The sequence below is a fragment of the Megascapheus bottae genome, chromosome 16, assembly GCF_031878675.1.
Source record: "Megascapheus bottae isolate mThoBot1 chromosome 16, mThoBot2.hap1, whole genome shotgun sequence".
Lineage (NCBI taxonomy): Eukaryota > Metazoa > Chordata > Mammalia > Rodentia > Geomyidae > Megascapheus > Megascapheus bottae.
In genome coordinates, this window is record NC_143524.1 from 47,120,685 (window position 1) to 47,142,450 (window position 21,766).

A 21,766-nucleotide genomic window follows, 5' to 3' on the forward strand; every position below is an offset into this window, starting at 1 on the left:
AACCTTAAAAAGTTTACTTGGAGGATTAAATAAAAATCCAAATGCAGCCTGAGGCCAGTGGCTCACACCTGTAACCCTAGAGTCTTTTCTCCAATTAACTACCAACCAGCAAAAAGCGGCGTTATAGGTCAAGTGTAAAGAGTGGTAGCCTTGAGTAAAATAGCTCAGGGACAGTGTACAGGGCCCGCGTTCAAACCCCAGGACTGGCACACAACCCCCTCCCCCACCCAAAAAAAAGTCTCACTGAAGAAACAGCAATCTCTTAAACTTCCACTATCCTGGTCTTTCTTTCAAACTCACATTTTCTAGTTTTGATTTCAATTATGCATGGAAATAAGAATAACATGAATAAATGATCAATTAACATGAATATTTAAATGAGTAAACAAAAGAACACAAATTAAGGTTAAAGTTAGAACAAATCTTTTTTCCCCAGTTGTGGGGCTTGAACTCAGGGCCTCAGCGATGTCTTTGGGCTTTTCTCAAGGCTAGAGCTCTATCACTTGAGCCACAGCACCACTTCCAGCTTTTTTCTATGTATGTGGTACCAAGAAATCGAACCCAGGTCTTCGGCCATGCTATGCAAGCAATATACTACTAGGCCAAACTCCCGGGCCTAGAACAAATAAAAAGTCTGAAGACTGGATAAATCGTTCATACCCCTTTAAAATTACTACACTTTATCGAGGCAACTTATGAATTTTATGGAGAAGAAATTTCAAACCAGAAAGATGGCTAAAAAAAAAAAAAAATCAACCACAACCAGAATTTGAAATCACATGAACAATGGTAAAAATAGGGAAATAAAGAGGATATGAAACTAAAAGGAATACTTAACATATAGAAATGTTATATCTCAATGAAAATAATTCATTCTTTGTTTGCAGATGATGCATTCTGTACATATAAGAGTTCCTTCAAAATATCAAATAACACAAAGTCTGGGCTTTTACACAGAACAAAGGAAACGTAAAAGCCTTTAAGTAGGAAAAAAAGATAGGTAAAAATTTCCCTTGCTTTGTTTTCAGTAACTTTAGCTCAAAAGATCAAAAATGTAAGTTGGAGCTGAGTGCCTGTGGCTCATGCCTGTAATCCTAACTGCTGAGGAGGCTGAGATCTGAGGATTTCAGTTCAAAGCCAGCCCAGGAAGGAAAGTCAGTAAGACTCTTATCTCTAAAAAACTATTCAGAAAAAGCTGGAATGGTGCTGTGGCTGAAGTGGCAGAGCTGTAACCTTGAATAAAAGAAGCGCAGGGGGTTAGGTGCATGGCCTTGTGGTAGAGTGCTTGCCTAACACTCACGAAGCCTTGGGTTCAATTCCTTGGTACCACATATACAGAAAAGGCCAGAAGTGGTGCTGTGGCTCAAGTCGTTAGAGTGCTTGCCTTGAGAAAGCCCAAGAACAGTGCTCAGACCCTGAGTTCAAGCCCCAGGACTGACCAAAAAAAAAACCCAAAACAACAACAAGAAGCTAAGGTACTGGGGCTGGGAGTTTGGCCTAGTGATTAAAGTGCTTGCCTAGCATGCATGAAGACCCAGGTTCGATTCCTCGGTACCACATACATAGAAAAAAAAAAAAGAAGCTAAGGTACGGTGCCCAAGATCAGAGCTGAAGTCCAGGACCAGCAAAAAAAAAACAAAAAAAAAAAAATGAAAATTAAAACAAAATTTAAGACTTTTTGTTTTAGAGAGGTTAAGACTAGGTGCTTTACATCCAGAATGGTAACATCTGCCTAGTTAGGGAAATCAGAAAGCTCAATCAAGCTGGGAGCCAGTGGCTCACGCCTGCAATCACACCAACTATGAGCAAGAAAGCTGATGGAGTGCAATTCTTTGAGTTCAAGCCCCATTACTAGCAACATAAAAAATTTAAAAAGGTGGTTCAAACAGAAAGCAAGTTTAATTAATCATAATTCTCAAAAACTTAAGAGTATGCAAAATCCAACAGGAAAAGAAATGAAATTCAACAACAGAAAATGTTACAATTTAAAAATGGACAGGCTAGGAAGTGGAGACTGAGAACACTGTGGCTCGAGGCCAGCCAAATAAAAAGTTTCTCAAACCACATCTCAACCAACACATGGACAATGGGGAAAGTTCTGTTGTTATTGTTATACAGGAAGCATAAATAAGAGACTGTGGTCCAGGTAGGCTGGGCAAAAAGTGAGGTCATATCTCAAGAATAACCAGAACAAAAAGGATCTAAGTGAAGCTAAATTAAGCCAAAGTGGAGAGTTCTTGCCTAACAAAAATGAAGGACAAGCTCAAATGCTAGCACTACTACCAGCACACACAAAAAAAGGTCAGGCCAGGCATGGTGCATTCATGCAGCTACTTTGGGAAGCTAACAAGGAAGATCTCTTAAGCTCAAGTGTTGAAGACTACACCAAGCAACATAAAGGAGACCCCATCACAAAAGCATACAATCTAAGTGGCTAATAAGCACTTGAAAAGATGCTCATTTATCATTAGGCATTTAGGAAGAAAACAAAAAAAAAATAAAGCAAACAAAACAAGAAATAACAAGTGCTCACAAGGACATGAAGAAATAGGAGTCTTGCATATTGCTGGTATGAATGTAAATGATACAGCTGTCATGGAACATACTGCAATGGTTTTTCAAAAAACTAAACATAGGGCCCGGAGTTTGGCCTATTCGTTGAGTGCTTGCCTAGCATTCACAAAGACCGGGGACCCAGGTTCGATTCCCTGGTACCACATACATAGCAAAAAGGCCGAAGTGGTGCTGAGGCTCAAGTGGTAGAGCTCTAGCCTTGAGAAAGCCCAAGGACAGTGCTCAGGCCCTGAGCTCAAGCCCAGGACAGGCAAAAACAAAAACAAAACTAAACATAAGGGGCCGGGAGTTTGGTCTAGCTGTAGAGTGTTTGCCTAGCATGCACAAAGACTCGGGTTCAAGTCCTTGGTACCACATACATTTAAAAAAGCCAGAAATGGTGCCGACACTCAAGTAGTAGAGCTCTAGTCTTGAGAAAGGCCAAGGATAGTGCTCAGGCCCAGGACTGGCCAAAAAAACAAAAACAAAAACAAAACCCCTAAACATAGTATAACAACTTCAGGATATGTATCTAATAACAGGCTCAACAACATCTGTGCACCACATTAAAAGGATCATTCAAAATAGCCCAAAGGTGGAAGCAATTCAAGTGACTATTATTTTTTGGGGTGGAGGGCAGTCCTAACTAAGGCTTGAACTCAGGTTAGAAGTCCCCAAACTTTTGTGCTCAAGGCTAGCACTTGACCGCTTGAGCCACAGCTGCATTTCTGGCTTTTTTTGTTGGTTAATTAGAGATAAGGGTCTCAAGGACTTTCCTGCCCAGGCTGGCTTCAAATTGCAACCCTCAAATCTCAGCCTCTGGAATAGCTAGGATTACACGTATGAGTTACTGGCACCTGACATCAAGTGACCACTATTCAAGTTAATAAGATGTGGTGTATATATTAAAATATGGATATGGCTAATTCATGAACTAGTAAGTGTCATTTAAAAGTATTATGCCAAGGCCGGGAGTTTGGCCTAGTGGTTAAAGTGCTTGCCTAGCATGCTCTAAGACCCGGGTTCGATTCCTTGGTACCACATACATAGAAAAAAGCCGGAAGTGGTGCTGAGGCTCAAGTAGTAGAACTCTAGCCTTGAGAAAGTCCAAGGACAGTGCTCAGGCCCTGAGCTCAAGCCCAGGACTGGCAAAAACAAAAACAAAAACAAGTATTATGTCAAATGAAGTAAGTCAAACATGGAAGGACAAATATTCCTCTCATATCAAGTTCTTGACTGTCAAATTCACATAGAAGTAGATGCTAGGGGTTGAAAGGATGAGAAAATGGGAAGGTATGTTACAGGCAGGAAATATCAGTTAGAGGAAATAAAAAAAAAGACAGATGGAAGTAAGGTCATACCACAGTTTGAATGTGCTTACTATACCATAGAACCATATACTTAAAAACGCTTTAAAGTCAATTCCAAATTTTATTCCCCCCCAAAATTCACTAAATATTTTAGCATTCTTAAATTAATAAAAAGTCATTGTTATAATAATTTGAACACATTTGAATTATATTTTAGAATGCAGAAAAATATTTTTTGCTTTTTTCCCCTCTAAATAACAAAGGTTTGTTTTGTAGGAAAGTTCTTAATTTTTCAAATTAGGATTAGGAATAATATGTAGAGCAGTAAAAGATTAATAAATTACAAAACAAAGCAAAAAAACACACAAAAAAAAACCTTGTTTAGGTGTTTCTTCCTCTTTTTTAGTCTCCTCATCCTCTAAGGTGGGGCTTTCCCGGGAAGAGCTGTCTTGTTGGCTAGAGCTTTTCAATAGTACAGGATCAATTTGTGCTTTCAGCAGTGCAAGAGTCTCAGCCAACTCGTTTCGATTTCTAAACAAAGGAAAAAAGCAACATAATATGAAAATCTTTTTCTTACTCTAAAGAACTTTCTGAATAATAGAGAAAGAAAAATCCATTAAGAACATCCAAAACACTAGTACATCTGACCAAATATTTAAAATATTTCAAGCTCTTAATTCATTTGAAAAACTTTTCTATCTTGAGATTAATATTATTTGAAACATATAAATTATCTAGAACTTTTTGATTATGGCAGAAAGTTTTAACAATACAGTACAAATTTACCTATTAATATTCTTTTGAAAAATTATAGCTTAAAAAGTACTATATGGGCTGGGAATTTGGCCTAGTGGTAGAGTGCTTGCCTAGCATGCACAAAGACCCCAGTTCGATTCCTCGGTACCACATACATAGAAAAAAGCTGAAATTGGTGCTAAGGCTCAAGTGGTAGAGCTCTAGCCATGAGAAAGCCCAAGGACAGTGATCAGGCACTGAGTTCAAGCCTAGGACTGGCAAAGAAAAACAAAAAAAAGAAGTACAACATGGAGGGCCAGGAGTGTGGCCTAGTGGTAGAGTGCTTGCCTAGCATTCATGAAGACCTGGGTTTGATTCCTCAGTACCACATACAAAGAAAAATCCAGAAGAGGTGGTGTGGCTCAAGTGGTAGAGCTCTAGCCTTGAGGAAAAATACAAGGACAGTTCTCAGGCCTTGAGTTCAAGCCCTAAAACTGGCACAAAAAAAAAGTATGACATGGAATCCAGCTTGATTCAATAATGCTAGAAAATTCCCAATAAATAAATAACATTTTAATCTAGATTATTTTTATTATAATTTCTTTCCATGTACAAAATGTACTTTAATTAAAATCACTTACTTACCCTTTATTACTTTGTCTCTTTGTGGTCCTGAGGCTTGAACTCAGGGCCTGGGCACTGTCTCTGTACCTCTCTGTGCTCAAGACTAAGTTCTCTATCCCTTGAGTTATAGCACTATTTCTGTCTTTTTTTTTTTTTTTTTTTTTGCCAGTCCTGGGGATAACTCAGGGCCTGGGACTGTCCTTGGGACACCTTTTGCTCTAGGGTAGAACTCTGCCATTTGAGCTACAATGTCACTTCTGGCTTTCTCTTTTCTTTTGGCCAGTCCTGGGGCTTGAACTCAGGGCCTGAGCACTATCCTTGGGCTTTCTCAAGGCCAGGGCCCTACCACTTGAGTCACAGCACCAGTTCCGACTTTTTTCTATGTATGTGGTACCAAGAAATCGAACCTGGATCTCCACACATGCTAGGCAACCACTCTACCACTAAGCTAAACTCCTGGCCCACTTCCGACTTTTTCTGTGTATGTGATACTGAGGAACTGAACCCAGGGCTTCATGCATGCTAGGAGAGCACTATACCACTACGCCATATTCGTAACCCTATGTTTAGTTTTTTGAGGAACCTCCAGACTGCTTTCCAGAGAGGTTGTATTTGTTCACATTCCTACCAGCAGAGCAGTAGGGTCCTTTCTCTACACACTCCTGACTTCCGGCTTTTATTTCTTTTTATTGGACACAGGAATCTCACAGACTTTCCTGCCTGGACTGGCTTCAAATGGAAATCCTCAAATCTCAGCCTCCTGAGTAGCCAGAATTATAGGCATGAGTTACCAATGCCAGGCTTCACAAATCATTGACAGATTTTATTATCTCTTCATATATGCATATCTGTAAGCTCTCTGTTCAGTAGAAAAAAGTATAATATGGATAATTAACTTATTTATAAACAAGAAAATTCACTTAGCTATTTTTCCTATTCAAAAAAGGAATATGAAATGATAAAGACCAAAAGCTGATCATAATGCAGGAGTTGGGAAACATCGTTCTAGACCCGCTGCTAAGCTGATTAATTCAATTTAAAGAATATTAAAATGAAATTGATTTTCTTTTCTCTCTAGTCAGAATATGTCCCTTACTGTACCTCTTTCCAGTTGTGTGCTACCTAGATTAGAACTTGAGTATCAGGACTCTATCTCATTAAATAAACTCTGAAATGTTTAATGAATGAAATGAAAGATGGCTATGTATTCTTGGACATACATACATACATACATACATACATACATACATACATACATACCTGATAATAAAAAATAAAATCTATGATTGTTTTTGAGTCTATCTTGTTCTGTAATTCTAAGAGAGTTTGCTTGACATATTTGGGTGCTCCGATTTGGGGGAATAAATGTTTATAACTGTAGTATTGTGGGTATGGATTGTACCCTTTACTAATATGTAGTGGCTGTCTTTATCTTTACGTACTGATTTTACTGAGAAGTTAATTTTGTCAGAGATTAAGATTGCTACTTTTGCTTTTATGCCCGGTGCGTTGGAATGGAAAATTCTTTTCTATCCTTTCACTTGGAGTTTGTTTCTGTCTTTGGCAGTGAGGCAACGTATGGATGGGTCTTGTTTTTTAATCCAGTCTGCTGCTCTGTGTCTTTTGATTGGATTATTCAGCCCGTTCACATTTAGGGAAACTATGGAGAAATGGACTCAAAAATTGCATACCCAATGCTATGGACATGGTACTGGAAATATGAACACAAGTATATAGACATAAAAAGCTTATGACTCGGGGCCAGGAGTTTGGCCTAGTGGTTAAAGTGCTTGCCTAGCATGCATGAAGACGCGGGTTCGATTCCTCGGTACCACATATAGAAAAAAAAAAAAGGGCTGGGAGTTTGGCCTAGTGGTTAAAGTGCTTGCCTTGCATGCACGAAGACCCGGGTTCGATTCCTTGGTACCACATATATAGAAAAAAGCCGGAAATGATGCTGAGGCTCAAGTGGTAGAGTGCTAGCCTTGAGAAAGTCCAAGGACAGCGCTCAGGCCCTGAGCTCAAGCCCAGGACTGGCAAAAAAAAAAAAAAAGAAAAAGAAAAAAAAAAAAGCCAGAAGTGGTGCTGAGGCTCAAGTGGTAGAGCTCTAGCTTTGAGAAAGTCCAAGGACAGTGCTCAGGCCCTGAGCTCAAGTCCAGGACTGGCAAAAAAAAAAAAAAAAAAGCTTATGACTCTATAGACATAATGTTTTATTATACAGATTAATATGTATCTATGACATACAAACCCTCAGCCTAATTTTGATTATGTTCTAAAATCTAAGTGCCAGTGATTGTAGACAGAGATTCCCTTCTTGAATACTTGTTAAACACGTCATTTGAAATATGATGTAAAAATCAATGTTAATAAATTCTTTAATAAAAAAATGATAAAAAAAATAATACAAGGGGCTGGGAATTTGGCCTAGCATGCATGAAGACCCAGGTTCGAGTCCTTAGTACCACATATATGGAAAAAAGCTGGAAGTGGTGCTAAGACTAAAGTGGTAGAGAGCTCTAGTGGTAGAAAGGACAGTGCTCAGGCCCTGAGCTCAAGCCCAGGACTGGCAAAAACAAAACAAAATAAAACAACAACAACAACAATAACAATAATACAAGCCAGGCACTAGTGGCTCAACTTTGTAACCCTAGCTATTTAGGAAGCTGAGGATTTGAAGATCTCAGTTTAAAGCCAGTCTAGGCAACAGTCTGTGAGACTCTTATCTCCAATTAACTACCAAAAACAAGCCAAAAGTGGAGCTGTGACTTAAGTAGTAGAGAGCTAGCTATGAGCATAAAGAGCTCAAGGACAGTGCCTAGACCCTGAGTTCCAGTCTCTACCCATCCCAAACAAAAGGCAGAAGACACACGGTATTCATACATTGATATGTAGAATTGAAATCTCTTTGTAGAACTACAATAATACATTTCAGAAATGCAAATTGAATTTTTTTTACAAACATTGGCATTAAATATTTTTGTCAGTACAAATAAGATATAGCAAAACAATTAAAATAATTATGACACAAGAGTACAATGTTCTCTAAAACTTCAATAAAGGTAACATAGCAAAACTACAAAATATATTGTATCAAGATGAATTGGCCAAATAATACAACACCTGACAGAATACAATAGCTAAAAAGACAAACAGTGTTTTTCTTATATCTAAGGGTAAGTACATTATCATCCAGAGAACAGTTTTTGAGGTATAAAGGATATGCCCTGATACAAACCAAATGATCAATTATTTATATTTATTGTTGACATTTTATTGAGTACTAGAAACTCATCAACTTTGTTAAAAAAAAAATGAGACCACCCTTTACACCTACAACACATTCTGGAGGACAAGAGATTAAAGAAATACAGAGATTGACATAAGAAGTAATTCAATAAATAGAAAGAAATACTAGTAAGTACCTGACAATGCATTTCCATGATGAGCCATCTTGATCATCTTGTTCTTCTATATACATTCTGACATTATGATCTTGATCCAACTGGTACCAATACATGAGGCCATCTTTGTCTCTCCCAATTGGTTGAAGACGCATGGTATCAGCATCTTCCTCATTAATAATGTTCTTGAATTTAAGATTGTCATCAAACTGACACTCACAAAGATACTGAAAAACAATTATAACATAGCTTAAAATAGCACACAGAAATTTTATCACAATAAATATACAAGCACATAATTGATTTATTCAAGGACAGAGGAGACAGAATACTCAGTTTATCTATTTTCACTACTCTGTCAACCTTTTGTGTAAAACTCATTTAAAATAATCAACCTAAAAAGATACTTTTTCAGTGATTGCAAATTATAGGTATGTGCCACCACATCTGGCAAATCAAATCATATTGGTATAGCAATAAGTCTAATTACAGTAAAAATCACAAGTATTATATAAAACATTATTTCAAATGGCATCTATTTTTTTCAGTCTTAGAATATCATGTAATTATTTTTAATAAAGAATTTATTAATATTGATGTTTACATCATGTTTCAAGTGTCATGTTAAACAGGTATTTAAGAAAGGAATCTCTAAAACTTTCATTTATTTTTAAGTTATGAATTATTTATAGAATACAAATGTCTCTTTGACATTTGATACAAAGAGACATTTATCATGTATAAGTGACAAACCAAACTAGTTATTACCTCATGTACATATTTTTGTGGTGAGACAAGACTTACAAAATTAGTAATTTTCAAGTATGTAATACGTTGTAACTAACTACAATCAGACCAAAAACCTTTCCAATCTATCCACCACCCCAACCCTAATTTATGGTCACAACCATTTAAAATGTTGTTTTTAGATATTACATGTATTGCTTGTATCTGGCTTATTTCATTTTAACAAAACGTTGTTCAGGTTCATCAGGGAACATATGACAGACTTCCTTCTTTTTATTAAAAGCTCAATAAAAAATTCCACTATGTACACATACCATGTTTAATCTATTCATTTGTCCTTAACCTAGATTTTATTCCATATAGACATCGGTGTTCTAGTAAACATGAGAATACATGGGACTGTTTGGCCTAAAGATTCTATTTGTGTAGACTACATACCTAATCAATGCAATTGCTAAATCATTTGGTAGTTCCATCTTACAATTTCTGAGAAACCTCCATTCTTTCTGTTTCAAAGTGATATTTAAAAAATGGTAATAATATGTTATATGGTACTCTGGAACCAAAGGCTCCAGAAGTTTGAGACCTGTTGCCAACACAGTAAGATCCAATTGCAAACAAATAATATCAACATAAAATAAAAACCAAGTTGGACATGCTAAATATATAAATGCTGAGTGAACAGAGCATCTCAGAGGCACAAAGTTTCCTATATGCATCTTGAAACTTTCATGTAGATTGTAATAGCAATTAACATGTATTAATGTTTAGCACTAAAGGAACAGCTATGAACATCTCTATGTTATAGTAATAGCTATGTACTATCTCTAACAAACACGCTGACATATTTTTAGAACCATCATAAACACCTTGAGGTTCTTTGAATAAGAAGTCTAGCTATAAGTAGTAAAGCATATTTTTTCTTCTGTTATGCTGGCTAATAACTAATTAGGAAATAAGGAGAAGAAAGAAAACCTCAAACTTGAAAATAAGCCTGTATTAAAATGATCCATTTTAATCAAATGCTTTTGTATATTCATATACAATGGCATGCCTTTAGTCATTTAAAAAACAATATCAAATTACTAGTAATCAAATTACTATTGAATTACTAGTGCAGTAAATCTTGTTTAGAATAATATAGCAAGGAACATCAAAGCTGAAAACAGTGGGTAAATGAATTTAAAGCAATTGCTTACCCATTCTATTAATGTTCTTACAAGCAGAAATAACTCAAATTCATTATGTTTTGAGGACAATTTTAAAACAGCAAAAAAGAACTGTTTTTAATCACTGAGCAACCAAAGAGGAAAAGAATCTATTGTCCACTGTCTCAAACAATAACAATGTCTACTTTTCATTTATTTTCCAATCTAACAAGTAGTCAAAAGTAAAAATTTAAGTAAAAAATAACTGTAACAAATAATACATTATTACCTTTAAGAGTGCTAGTTTGCATTCAACACTCATTTCAAGATAGCCTTTCTTCTCCATCTCCCATGCCCAGGTGCTGTTAAACTCTTGGCATATCTGTCAGAAAAAATTAATGTCTTGAAACAAGAAAACCAATTTTACTAAAATTTTTACCAGGAATGGATCTGGAATGTCCTGTAACTGCTCTTGGTTCTCAAAGTCTGGTCCCAGCTTGGGGAGGGGAGGTGAAGGGGAGAAAAAGGGAGGAGGTATTGGGAGGTGGTGGAACATGTAGAAGATGGGGACTGGTTTGAAGAAGCAGGTCCCTAGGAAGCATGCTTTTGAAGGGCACATTTTGGCCTTGACCCCTCCCCTCCATATCTTCCTATCACTTGCATGGATGCTTTCTCTCTCTACTCTTTCTCCACTTTCATTCTCTCTCTCTCTCTCTCTCTTTGGCTTACTAACTCAACATAGGTAGTCTTCTAATATTAACTAAATGTTCTTGTTAATATACATTTATAAAGGAGAGAATTTATATGAAACAGCTGACTAACCCAATTATACTCTAATGTAGACTAATTAAATCCATCAGAAGTGTTTACTAATATCCAATAACTGAACTTAAGGTAAGACAGGTAGAGACAGAGAAGAGTGAGAGAGGTCAGACCCTAAAGTGATTGCATCTAATAAAAAAGCAGGGCCGGGAGTTTGGCCTAGTGGTAGAGTGCCTGCCTAGCATGCACAAAGGCCTGGGTTCGATTCCTCAGTACCACATACATAGAAAAAAAGCTGGAAGTGTTGCTGTGGCTCAAGTGGTAGAGCTCTAGCCTTGACAAAAGTTCAAGGACAGTGCTCAGGCCCTGAGTTCAAGCCCCACAACTGGCAAAAAAAAAAGCTAGGGGCAGGGAGTTTGGCCTAGTGGTAGAGTGCTTGCCTAGCATGCATGAAGACCCGGGTTCAATTCCTCAGTACCACATACATAGAAAAAAGCCGGAAGTGGTGCTAAGGCTCAAGTGGTAGTGTTAGTCTTGAGAAAGTCCAAGGACAGTGCTCAGGCCCTGAGCCCAAGCCCAGGACTGGCAAAAAAGAAAGCTAAAAGACCAAGATCTACAACATTTTACCCCAACAAGACAGATAACAGAACGTACAAACAACCCAAATGTCCACTAAACAAGTGGCTAACCAAAATGCATAGTCTACATAAAGGCGTGTTATTTATTAAGTCACATGTCTAGCAAGAATAAAACCCTATATTTGATCCCTAACACCACACACAAAATGAGTAAGTACATAATTCTATTGATTCTCTGTAGATGAAATGTTTCATACAATATAATCCACAGAAAGGCCGGGTGCAGTGGCTCATGCCTGTAATCCTAGCTACTCAGGAGGCTGAGATCTGAGGATCAAGGTTCAAAGCCAGCCTAGGCACTAAAGAACATGAGACTCTTATCTTTAATTAACCACTAGAGAATGGGAAGTGGGGCTTGGCTCAAGGGTAGGGCGGTAGCCTGGAAGTAAAGAACTCAGGGACAATACCCAGGCCAAGTTCAAGCCCCCCCCCCCAAAAAAAATATATATCCATAGAAAATGTATCAGTAGTTGCTAAGGGATGAGGTAAAGGTATAAAGAATAAGGTATCTTAATGGGTAGAATTTTTTTTTAGAATAATAAAAAATGTTTTGCAATTAAGACAGGGTACTTATGCTTACTCTCCTTATGTACATTAGCAAGAAAAGTGATAGTATAGGTCCTCAGTTCAAGCCGAGTTCAGCATGCACACACGCGCACACACACATGCATGCGCGCACACACACACACTCATGCGCGCGCGTACACACACACACACACACACACACACACACACACACAGCCAGGTCTGAGGTGACATTTTTTTTATTTTTCTCCCCCGCCTCCAGACTGGGACTTGAACTCACTCAGTATCTGATGCTTTTATTTATTGGCTGCTCCTCTACCACCTGAGCCTTCCAACTCCCTGAGGAGAATTTTTCAAAGTGTACTGTGACCATGTATGGCAAGATAACAAAGAAATCCCTTCATATTATAAATTTATCCTAATTCAAAAATAATTTTGCAATCTTTCAGGAAATTTTTTTCTTCAACGAAAAGTTATATGCTGAAAACATATAACGTAGACTACTAAGGAAAACAAAACCTCTGCAGAGCTATTTTAATTTCACTCATTTTTTTGTCTTATAATAACATGCCCCAAATTGGAAAATAGCTTTTCCAATCAACAAGTTTATAGAAAACTTGTGGATATATAATACAAAATTATTTCACTGGCAATTTAAATACATTCAAAATTTTGTGCTGCTATCACCAATTTTTATTTCATCACTTATACACAAATTCTCTTTTTTCCTTGCCACAACTATGTCTTCAAGACCTTGTGTTTATTCAGATTGCTTGCTCACATAAGCCATACCTTCAGTCTGACTTTTTCCTGGAAATGAAGTTTGTTTTTGTTGTCAGTCCTGGGGCTTGAACGCACAGCCTGAACACTGTCCTTGGGCTTTCTCAAGGCTAGAGCTTCACCACTTGAACCACAGCACCACTTCCAGCTTTTTCTATGTAGGTGATACTGAGGAATTGAACACAGGTCTGCTAGGCAAGCACTCTTACCACTAGGCCAAACTCCCAGCCCTAAGGTTCCATTCTTTTTGTAGGTCATGGGGCTTGAACTCTGCCTGGGCACTGTAACTGAGCTCTTCAGCTCAAGGCTACCACCCTACCCGTGAGCCAAGCCCCACTTCACTTCTGTTTTCTAGAGGTTAATTGGAGATAAGGTCTCAAGTCCTTTTGTGACCCGGCTGGCTTTGAACCTTGATCCTCAGGTCTCAGCCTCCTGAGTGGCTAGGATTATAGATGTGAGCACCACGCCCAGACCCAAGTTTCTTTTATTAATTGAAGTAAAGTCTTGCAGACTTTTCTGCATAGGCTGGCCTCAAATCTCAAATCTCTAAACTCCACTTTCCTGTGTAGTTAGAATCTAGGCATAAGTAACCCAAACAGACATTCTTCAGCCATTAATCTTTACTCTCATCTCAAAGCACTTTCTAATCTCCTTTTGGTCTCTCTATTGACAAATCCAGATTCAAGATACCTTGTGAAATTAGAATCACATAGTATCTGTCCCTTTGTATCTGTTTATTTTCTTTAATGCAACACTCGGTTACCTACTGAGTGATATAGATTTGTTTCTACCTTATGGCTACAATAAGTAATAATGTATAAACACTGGTATAAAGTGTCTGAATCCCTGCTCATGTGACTACACCTATGAGTGAAATTTCTGACATATGGCAAATCCACAATTTTCAAGAAATGGCAAACTCCTCCTTAACAGTTGTACCATATCACATTTCCATAAAAAACATAAAGAGCTTCAATTTTCCCATCACTATACCACACTCTTCACATTTAATTGTTACCCTGGTAGGTATAAAAGTGGCACATAATTGTAGTTTAGAATTGCGTTTTCCTAATGACTAATGATGTTGAACATCTTTTGCCATGTTTATTAGTTTTTGTATATCTTCTTTACAGAAATGTCTATACCAATTCATTATCCATTTTTGAACTAAGTTCTTACTGTTGCTGAGTTTTAGCTGTCACTTATTTATTCTGCCCCAGTTACATGATGCAAAGTATGTAATATGCAACATCATCTATTCTATCCTACAGGTTTTTTTTTTCACTTTCTCCATACAAATCCTCTGATGCACAAAAGCTTTTGGTTATGATGACCCATTTTTTACCTTGGTTGTTCAATCCTTATCTAAAAACAGTAATGCTAAATCCAAGTTCCCAAAGATTGTTGTAATGTTTCTTCTAAGAATTTTGTAGACTTATATCTTATATTATTTATCCATCTTAAGTACACTTTGGTATATGTACAAAGCAGGATATCTATAGCATTTGGGAAATTTTTATAGTAGTCAAAAAATATAATATGGAGCAGGGCACAGTGGCTCATGCCTGTATTCTTAGTTACTCAGGAAGCTGAGATCTGAGAAGGTTCAAAGCCAGCCCAGGCACAAAGGACCTGAGGCTCTTATCTCCAGTTAACCTCTAGAAAAGGAGAAGTGGGGCTTGGCTCAAGGGTAGGGTGGTAGCCTTGAGATGAAGAACTCAGGACAACACCCCAGGCAGAGGCTTAAATCTGAAGATCCTGGTTTCAAGGCCAGGCAGGCAAGCCCCTAAGACTCTTCTCTTCAATTAATTACTTAAAAACTGGAAGGAGTGCTGTGGTTCAAGTATTGTGCCCAGAGTAGGGGTCCCCCCCCAAAGAAGACCACCGAGATAGAGGCATCTGAAATGCAAAAGCAAGGTTTATTGCAGGATACAAGCCAGGCAGGGAACTCATCTGCAGGCACTAGGCAAAGAGGGTGGGATGAGTTGTTAATCAGGGTTTACACAGTCTTTTTAAAGGCAAAAAACACAGGTTTACACCCATCAAGTGGTCCAGTGAGATAAGACAGGAATTAGGGAGCTTCCCAGGCTGGTGGAAACTGATGGAAAGTTCTCATGCCAGCTGGGTCCCATTCAACTGTCAGAGTTCCTGGAGCTTATGGACACCTGTGCGAACAATGGCTGACTAGGGTTCAGAAGTTCCTGTTTGTGCAGCCTCTGGGTTTACTGAAGGGGTTGGGTCTGGGGGTAATCTCTACACAAGCACAGAAACTCAGACACAGTGCCTAGGAAGAAGAAGGAGATGAATTAGGAGTATAAGAGTATACAGGTTCGGGGCCGGGAGTTTGGCCTAGTGGTTAAAGTGCTTGCCTAGCATGCATGAAGACCCGGGTTCGATTCCTCAGTACCACGTATAGAAAAAAGCCGGAAGTGGTGCTGAGGCTCAAGTGGTAGAGCTCTAGCCTTGAGAAAAGTCCAAGGACAGTGCTCAGGCCCTGAGCTCAAGCCCAGGACTGGCAAAAAAAAAAAAAAAAAAAAAAAGAGTATACAGGTTCACAATTGTAATTGTAGCTTCTCCAGGCCGAGGTCTGATATGAAGATTAGGTTTCAAAGCCAGTCCAGGTTTACAAATTAGAGAGATTTAAAAAACAAAACCCTTCCAATTAACTAGCAAAAAGTTGGAAATGGGAAGTATGGCTCAAGAAGCAGAGTGCCAGCTGAGGAAAAAAAAAAGTAAAGCAAGAGAACAAGACAGCCTTACCAAAAAAGAAAAAAGAACTAAACAAGATCAAGATCTAAGTTTAAGATTCCATACTAGCACCAAAAGAAGAATGAAAAAGTATACTATGTTCATTAGCATGAGAGAGAGAGAGAGAGAGAGAGAGAGAGAGAGAGAGAGAGAGAGAATGCCACAGTGGCTCAAGTCTATAAACCCAGCTTACTTAGCAGCTGGAGATCCGAAAAAGTAAAGTGTGAGAACAGCTTGGAGAAGAATTTAATGTGTGTGGTATGGTAGGCTGTCCACCTATGGGAGTTGTAACTGAAGCGCTTAATCCAGGCCTGCCCTGGCAGAACAAAACAAAACATTACCAGAAAAATAAAAAAGGGCTGCACAGGTAACTCATGTGAGAGAACACCTGCCGAGCAAGCATGAGGCCTTGTCAAACCTGGTGCTGCCCTCACCCCCAAACTGAGAAAGACTAATGAAAAAGAAAAACATGTAATCATGTAAGATAGAAATCTAGACATTATCCTCTTACTTATTTTTGAGACAGCTTCTTAATATGTAACCCAAGCTGGCCTGAAATTCACGAGTAGAATGAATGTTTGATGATTCCCATCCCTGACTGACTTTGAATTCATGGCCTCTAAGTGTTGGGATTATAGGTCATAACCAGCTATACAGCTATATTTTTTTGTTCCCTCCCTCCCTTCCTTCCCTCCCTCCCTTCTTTCTTTGTTCCCTCCCTCCCTTCTTTCTTTCTTCCTTCCTTCTTTTTTTCTTTCTTTCTTTCTTTCACCAGTCCTGTGGCACCACTTCTGGCCTTTTCTATGTATGTGGTACTTAGGAATTGAACCCAGGGTTTCATCCATGCTAGGCAAGCACTCTACCATTAGGCCATGCTCCTGGCCCCTTTGTTTTCTTTAACTAACAACAGCAAAAAGAGTCTGGGGCAAACGATTCTCAACTTCATTCCCTTAGTACTATCACAAAATAAGCAAATCAAAAAGCTCTATCTAGTTCTAACATAGTCCACAGAAGCATGTGAGGTATAAACTTGATCTTTCCTAACTTCAACTACAAGGACATAAATTAGGAGCAATGATCTAAGTAGGGATTGGTGGTTCATGCCTGTAATCCTAACTACCAAGGAGACTAAGATCTGAGCACTGAAGTTCAAAGCTAGCCCTCATAGAAAAATCACAGGACTTTTACCTCCAATTAACCAGCAAAAAAGTAGAAAGTGGAGTTGTGGCTCTAATGGTAGAGTACCAGCCTTAAGTGGGGGAAAAAAAAATGGACAGCAGCTCTGATTTCAGGCCCCAGAACATGAACAACAGACATATAGCTCATTAGATATAGACAGACAGACATCATTTAGACACAGACATATAGACACTCAGACATGATTTAAAAGTTTATGGTTAACAATGAAAGCTAAAGGTATCTGAAATAATAGGGGGCTGGGAGTTGGGCCTAGTGGTAAGAGTGCTTGCCTAGCATGCATAAAGGCCCGGGTTCTATTCCTTGGTGTACACCACATATGTAGAAAAAGCCAGAAGTGGTGCTATGGCTTAAGTGGTAAAGCGTCAACCTTGAGAAAGCCCCAGGACAGTGCTCAGGCCCTAAGTTCGAGCCCAGGACTGGCAAAAAAAAAAAAAAAAGTATCTGAGACATTATTCTTGGTAGCTCAGACCTGTAGTCCTAGCTACTCAAAAGGCTGAGATCTGAGGATCGTGCTATGAAGCCACCTGAGAAAGAGAAAGGCTTTTTTTTTTTTTTGGGGGGGGGGGGGTCAGTCATGGAGCTTGAAGTCTGGGCCTGGGCACTGTGTCTTAGCTCCTCAGCTCAAGGCTAGTGCTCTACCACTTTAGTTACAGCACCACTTCCCATTTTCTAGGGGTTAATTGGAGATAAGAGTCTCAGGTCCTTTCGTGCCCTGGCTGGCTTTGAACCTAGATCCTCAGCTCTCAGCCTCTTGAGTAGCTAGGATTATATACAGGCATGAGCCACCAAGCGTGGCATCATCTCAATTTTTAAAAGAATTTTCTTTCTTTTTCTTTTGCCAGTCCCACTTGAACTTTTGGCTTTTTGCTATGCATATGGTACCAAGGAATCGAACAGGGGTGTTAGTGCATGCTAGGCAAGCACTCTTTCACTAGGCCAAACTCCTGGCCCCAAAAGAATTTTTTAAATTGTTATTATAAAGGTGAAATACAGAGAGGTTACAGTTATCTAAGTCAAGTAACAAACACATTTAATTTTGGACAATGTCACCCTTTCCTTTGCTCTCTCCCAGTATTCATTCCCCTCCTACAAATGATATAGTTTGCGTTATATATATAGTTCACTTACAAGTTCATTTTCAACATTGTCTAGTGAATATCACTGCTGCTTTTGTTCAACCTTTGCCCCTCCATTTCAGTGCTCCCCCTTGTCCTCCAAAACACAGATAAATTAACCAACAAGACAAAACCAAAGAAAGAATTGCCTCCACATCCTAGAATTCATTTTGGAAAATGTTATTTTAGATGATTAGATGTATATAAGCATTATACGTTTTTGTCTTTTTCTCTTAAGAGTACCCTCCTTTAGTTTCCCTGTGCATGACTGCCCAGAGTCTTGCATAATTCATCATGTCCCACAGTATTTTAGATCTCTGCTCTACATGACAGAAAACATGCTCTGTTTGTCTCTCTGAGCTTGACTTATCTCGCTTCACATGATTTGTTCTAGAGCCATCCATTTCCCTGCAAATTCTTTCTAAGGGCTATGTAAAATTCCATTGTGTATAGGTGCCCTTTGTAGGGCACCTGGTTTGTCTCTACAGTGGCTATTGAGAATAGTGTAGCAATGAACACCCATGTGCAAATGTCTACGGTATGTGCACTTGTCATCTCAATTCTATCTTCCAAAAGAACTGAAGCCCAAGTGGGCCTAACCTTCTGGGACAGGGATAAAAAGGAAGTGGCCTGCCTGCTTTGTATGCCTGCTTACCAGATTTCTGATGGATGCTGTACCCTTCAGCAGAAGTAAAATTTGCCCTGCCCAGTCCCTTTCAAGTTAATGTCCCTAGTCCTATTTGACAATCCACACCCAAGCCATATCTAACAGTCATTCACAATTTAATATATTTCAAAGATTCAGCTGGGCGTGGTGGCTGTGATTCTAGCTACTCAAAAGGCTGAGATTTGAGGATCACAGTTCAAAGCTAGCCTAAAGTCTGCTAGACTCTTATCTCCAATTAACCACCAGAAAACCAGAAGTGGAGCTATGGCTCAAGTGGTAGGATGGGTAGCCTGGTGCTAAAGAGCTCAGGGATAGTGCCCAGGCCCAGAGTTCAAGCCCTATGACTGACAAAAAAGAAAAAAAAAATACATGTATGTATATATTTCAAATTTTCAATTATTACTTCTTTCAGAGAACCTCTATCAAATGTTTTAAATGCTATCCATCTTCTCAGTGCTTCAAATTTGTGCAAAATAAAAATTTTCAGGGGCTGGGAGTTTGGCCTAGTGGTAGAGTGCTTGCCTAGCATGTACAATGACCCAGGTTCAATTCCTTGGTACCACATACACAGGAAAAAAAGAAAAAAGCCAGAAGTGGTGCTGTGGCTCAAGTGGTAGAGCTCTAGCCTTGAGAAAGGCCAAGGAAAGTGCTCAAGCCCTGAGTTCAAGCCCAGGACAGGCAAAAAAATAAATAAATAAATAAAGTTGAAATGTTAAGACAGTACTATCACTTAAAATTAGAAGCTACTTTCTCTCCCTTGACACTGGTAGGCCAACACATTGTGATGAAACTGACCTAAGTTCCTGACCTAGAGAGTCATTGGATAGATTAAAACAATTTTGTGTGGGTGTGTATGTGTGTGTGAATGTGAGTACTGATGTTTAAACTCAGGGCTTCCACTTTTGCTTAGCGTGTTTGCTCACAGGGGGCCCTGTACTATATAAGATATGGATCTACTTCTAGCTTTTTGCTGGTTAATTTGAGATAAGAGGCTGCCCAGGCTGGCTTTGAACCTGAATTTTCAGACTTTCAGATCCTAGCCTCGAGCCTCCACAGAAGATAGAATTATTGCCTGAGCCACCAGCAACCAGCTTAAAATCATTGCTTTTTAATAATATTTCATGGATAGGGTGCGTAATACAAAAAGATAACTGCATTAGCACTTAGAATATTTATAATGAAAGCTATTTTTGTCCCTGATGGTTTCTCTTTTCATACCATACTATATTCAGCACCTTCCCCCCAAAGGACAGATATGAAATTATAAGTATATAAACATTTTCAAGTAAAAAAGAAAGTTGGTTTTTAACATTTGGATACAACTCCAGTTTATACTAAATGATCTGTCTTATAATAGGGTCTTACCTAAAGGGGATTTACTCAGGTTATTCTCAATAACATGCACAGTATTGTAGATAACCTGTAAGAGTTTTATATTGACCTAATATACTTTGAATATTTTATCTTTCTGGCACTGCCTACCACAATCACAACCAAAAATCACAACATTTCTGTGTATCTGTATCTTATTTGATTTGATAACGATAATGTTAAAGATTAAGTGACAGAGATATAAAAAAAAAAATCCTGAGCAACTTGTCAGGCATGTAAGAGCCAACGGGGGTGGTGCACAGCAGTAAGAAGACTGAGGCAGGAGGATCACAAGTTCAAGCCCAGCCTAAGCTACACAGTGAAACCCTATCACAAAACACAACCAGGACACAAAAGACATAACCTTGAGAGCGGTTGGGGAGGAGAAAAAGTGGGAGAAAAACATGGGGAGGGGTAACAATGTTCAAGAATTAACATACTACCTTATGAATATAATTATAACCCCTCTATACATCACCCTGACAATAAAACAGAATTTTTAAAAAAAGACATAACCATAAAATCTAAGATTAGAATTTAGGACTACTACTTAGTAACAAGGAAAAGAAAAATTTAAACAGTTAAATTACAGTATTAATATGTTACTTCAAGTGAACTGTTTCAAAAGCATACTTTCAAAAGGTAACTATAAGATGTAACTATTTACACCAGAGTAATATTATTTTATTAATAAAGTCTTTTACAGTTACCTTAATCAAATATTTTTCCCATCTGTCTGCTGTAACAGATTTGCCAATCTTTCTCATCAACTTCAAATGGAGCTCCACCAATTCTTTTGGTACTTAAAAGGAAGAAGAAAAAAATAGTTAGCCAGTGTAATACAAGCATTAATTATAAACATTTAAGATTATAAAAAAGAGAACTTTCTCTAATCCTCAATACTTCTTCAAAATAGATGGCATTAATTCTAATTTTTTAGACATTTGAATCCAAAAAGACTTTCAGACTATTCTCCACTGAAGTCATATCTATCTTAAAATTCTACAGTATAAAAACATTCACTCAATCAATTTCTATGGAACTGTTACTAGCAAGTAGAACATAGTTACTGTCCTTAATGGGCCTGTGAGAATTTAGTCTTCTGGTGGTAGAGGGGTAGGATGAAAGAAAAGGAAGAAAGGGAAGAGTGGTCAAAGACAATACAATAGATACCCTAAGCCAAAGTATGAGGTTGAAAGTGGAGTAGAGAAAAGTATGACAAGGACACTCCTTGCAGAAACAACAGCAGATATAAACAGCTGAACAAACAAAAATAATTATGGAAGTAGAGGCATTGACATGATTGAGAAAAGCTCATAAGACCAGACTAAGAAGTACCAATTTTTCAAGGTTTAAATACTAAATTATTCTGGATTTAGAAATATCTCAATGACTAACCTGGAGGAATCAACTTTTTTTTTTGGCCAGTCCTGGAGATTGAG

General features: G+C 38.3%; 1 protein-coding gene across 1 annotated transcript in view; it reads right to left on the reverse strand.

Annotated features, from left to right (window-relative positions):
* Rsf1 (remodeling and spacing factor 1) overlaps nt 1–21,766 on the reverse strand; it is a 94,764-nt gene that overhangs the window by 39,453 nt on the left and 33,545 nt on the right. Inside the window, exons 2-5 of the mRNA XM_090348488.1 lie at nt 21,035–21,126; nt 10,808–10,900; nt 8,645–8,850; nt 4,240–4,394 (exon numbers count right to left, since the gene is read on the reverse strand). Of these exons, the coding sequence (XP_090204614.1) occupies nt 4,240–4,394; nt 8,645–8,850; nt 10,808–10,900; nt 21,035–21,126 (546 nt within the window). The remainder of the gene's footprint in view (nt 1–4,239; nt 4,395–8,644; nt 8,851–10,807; nt 10,901–21,034; nt 21,127–21,766) is intronic.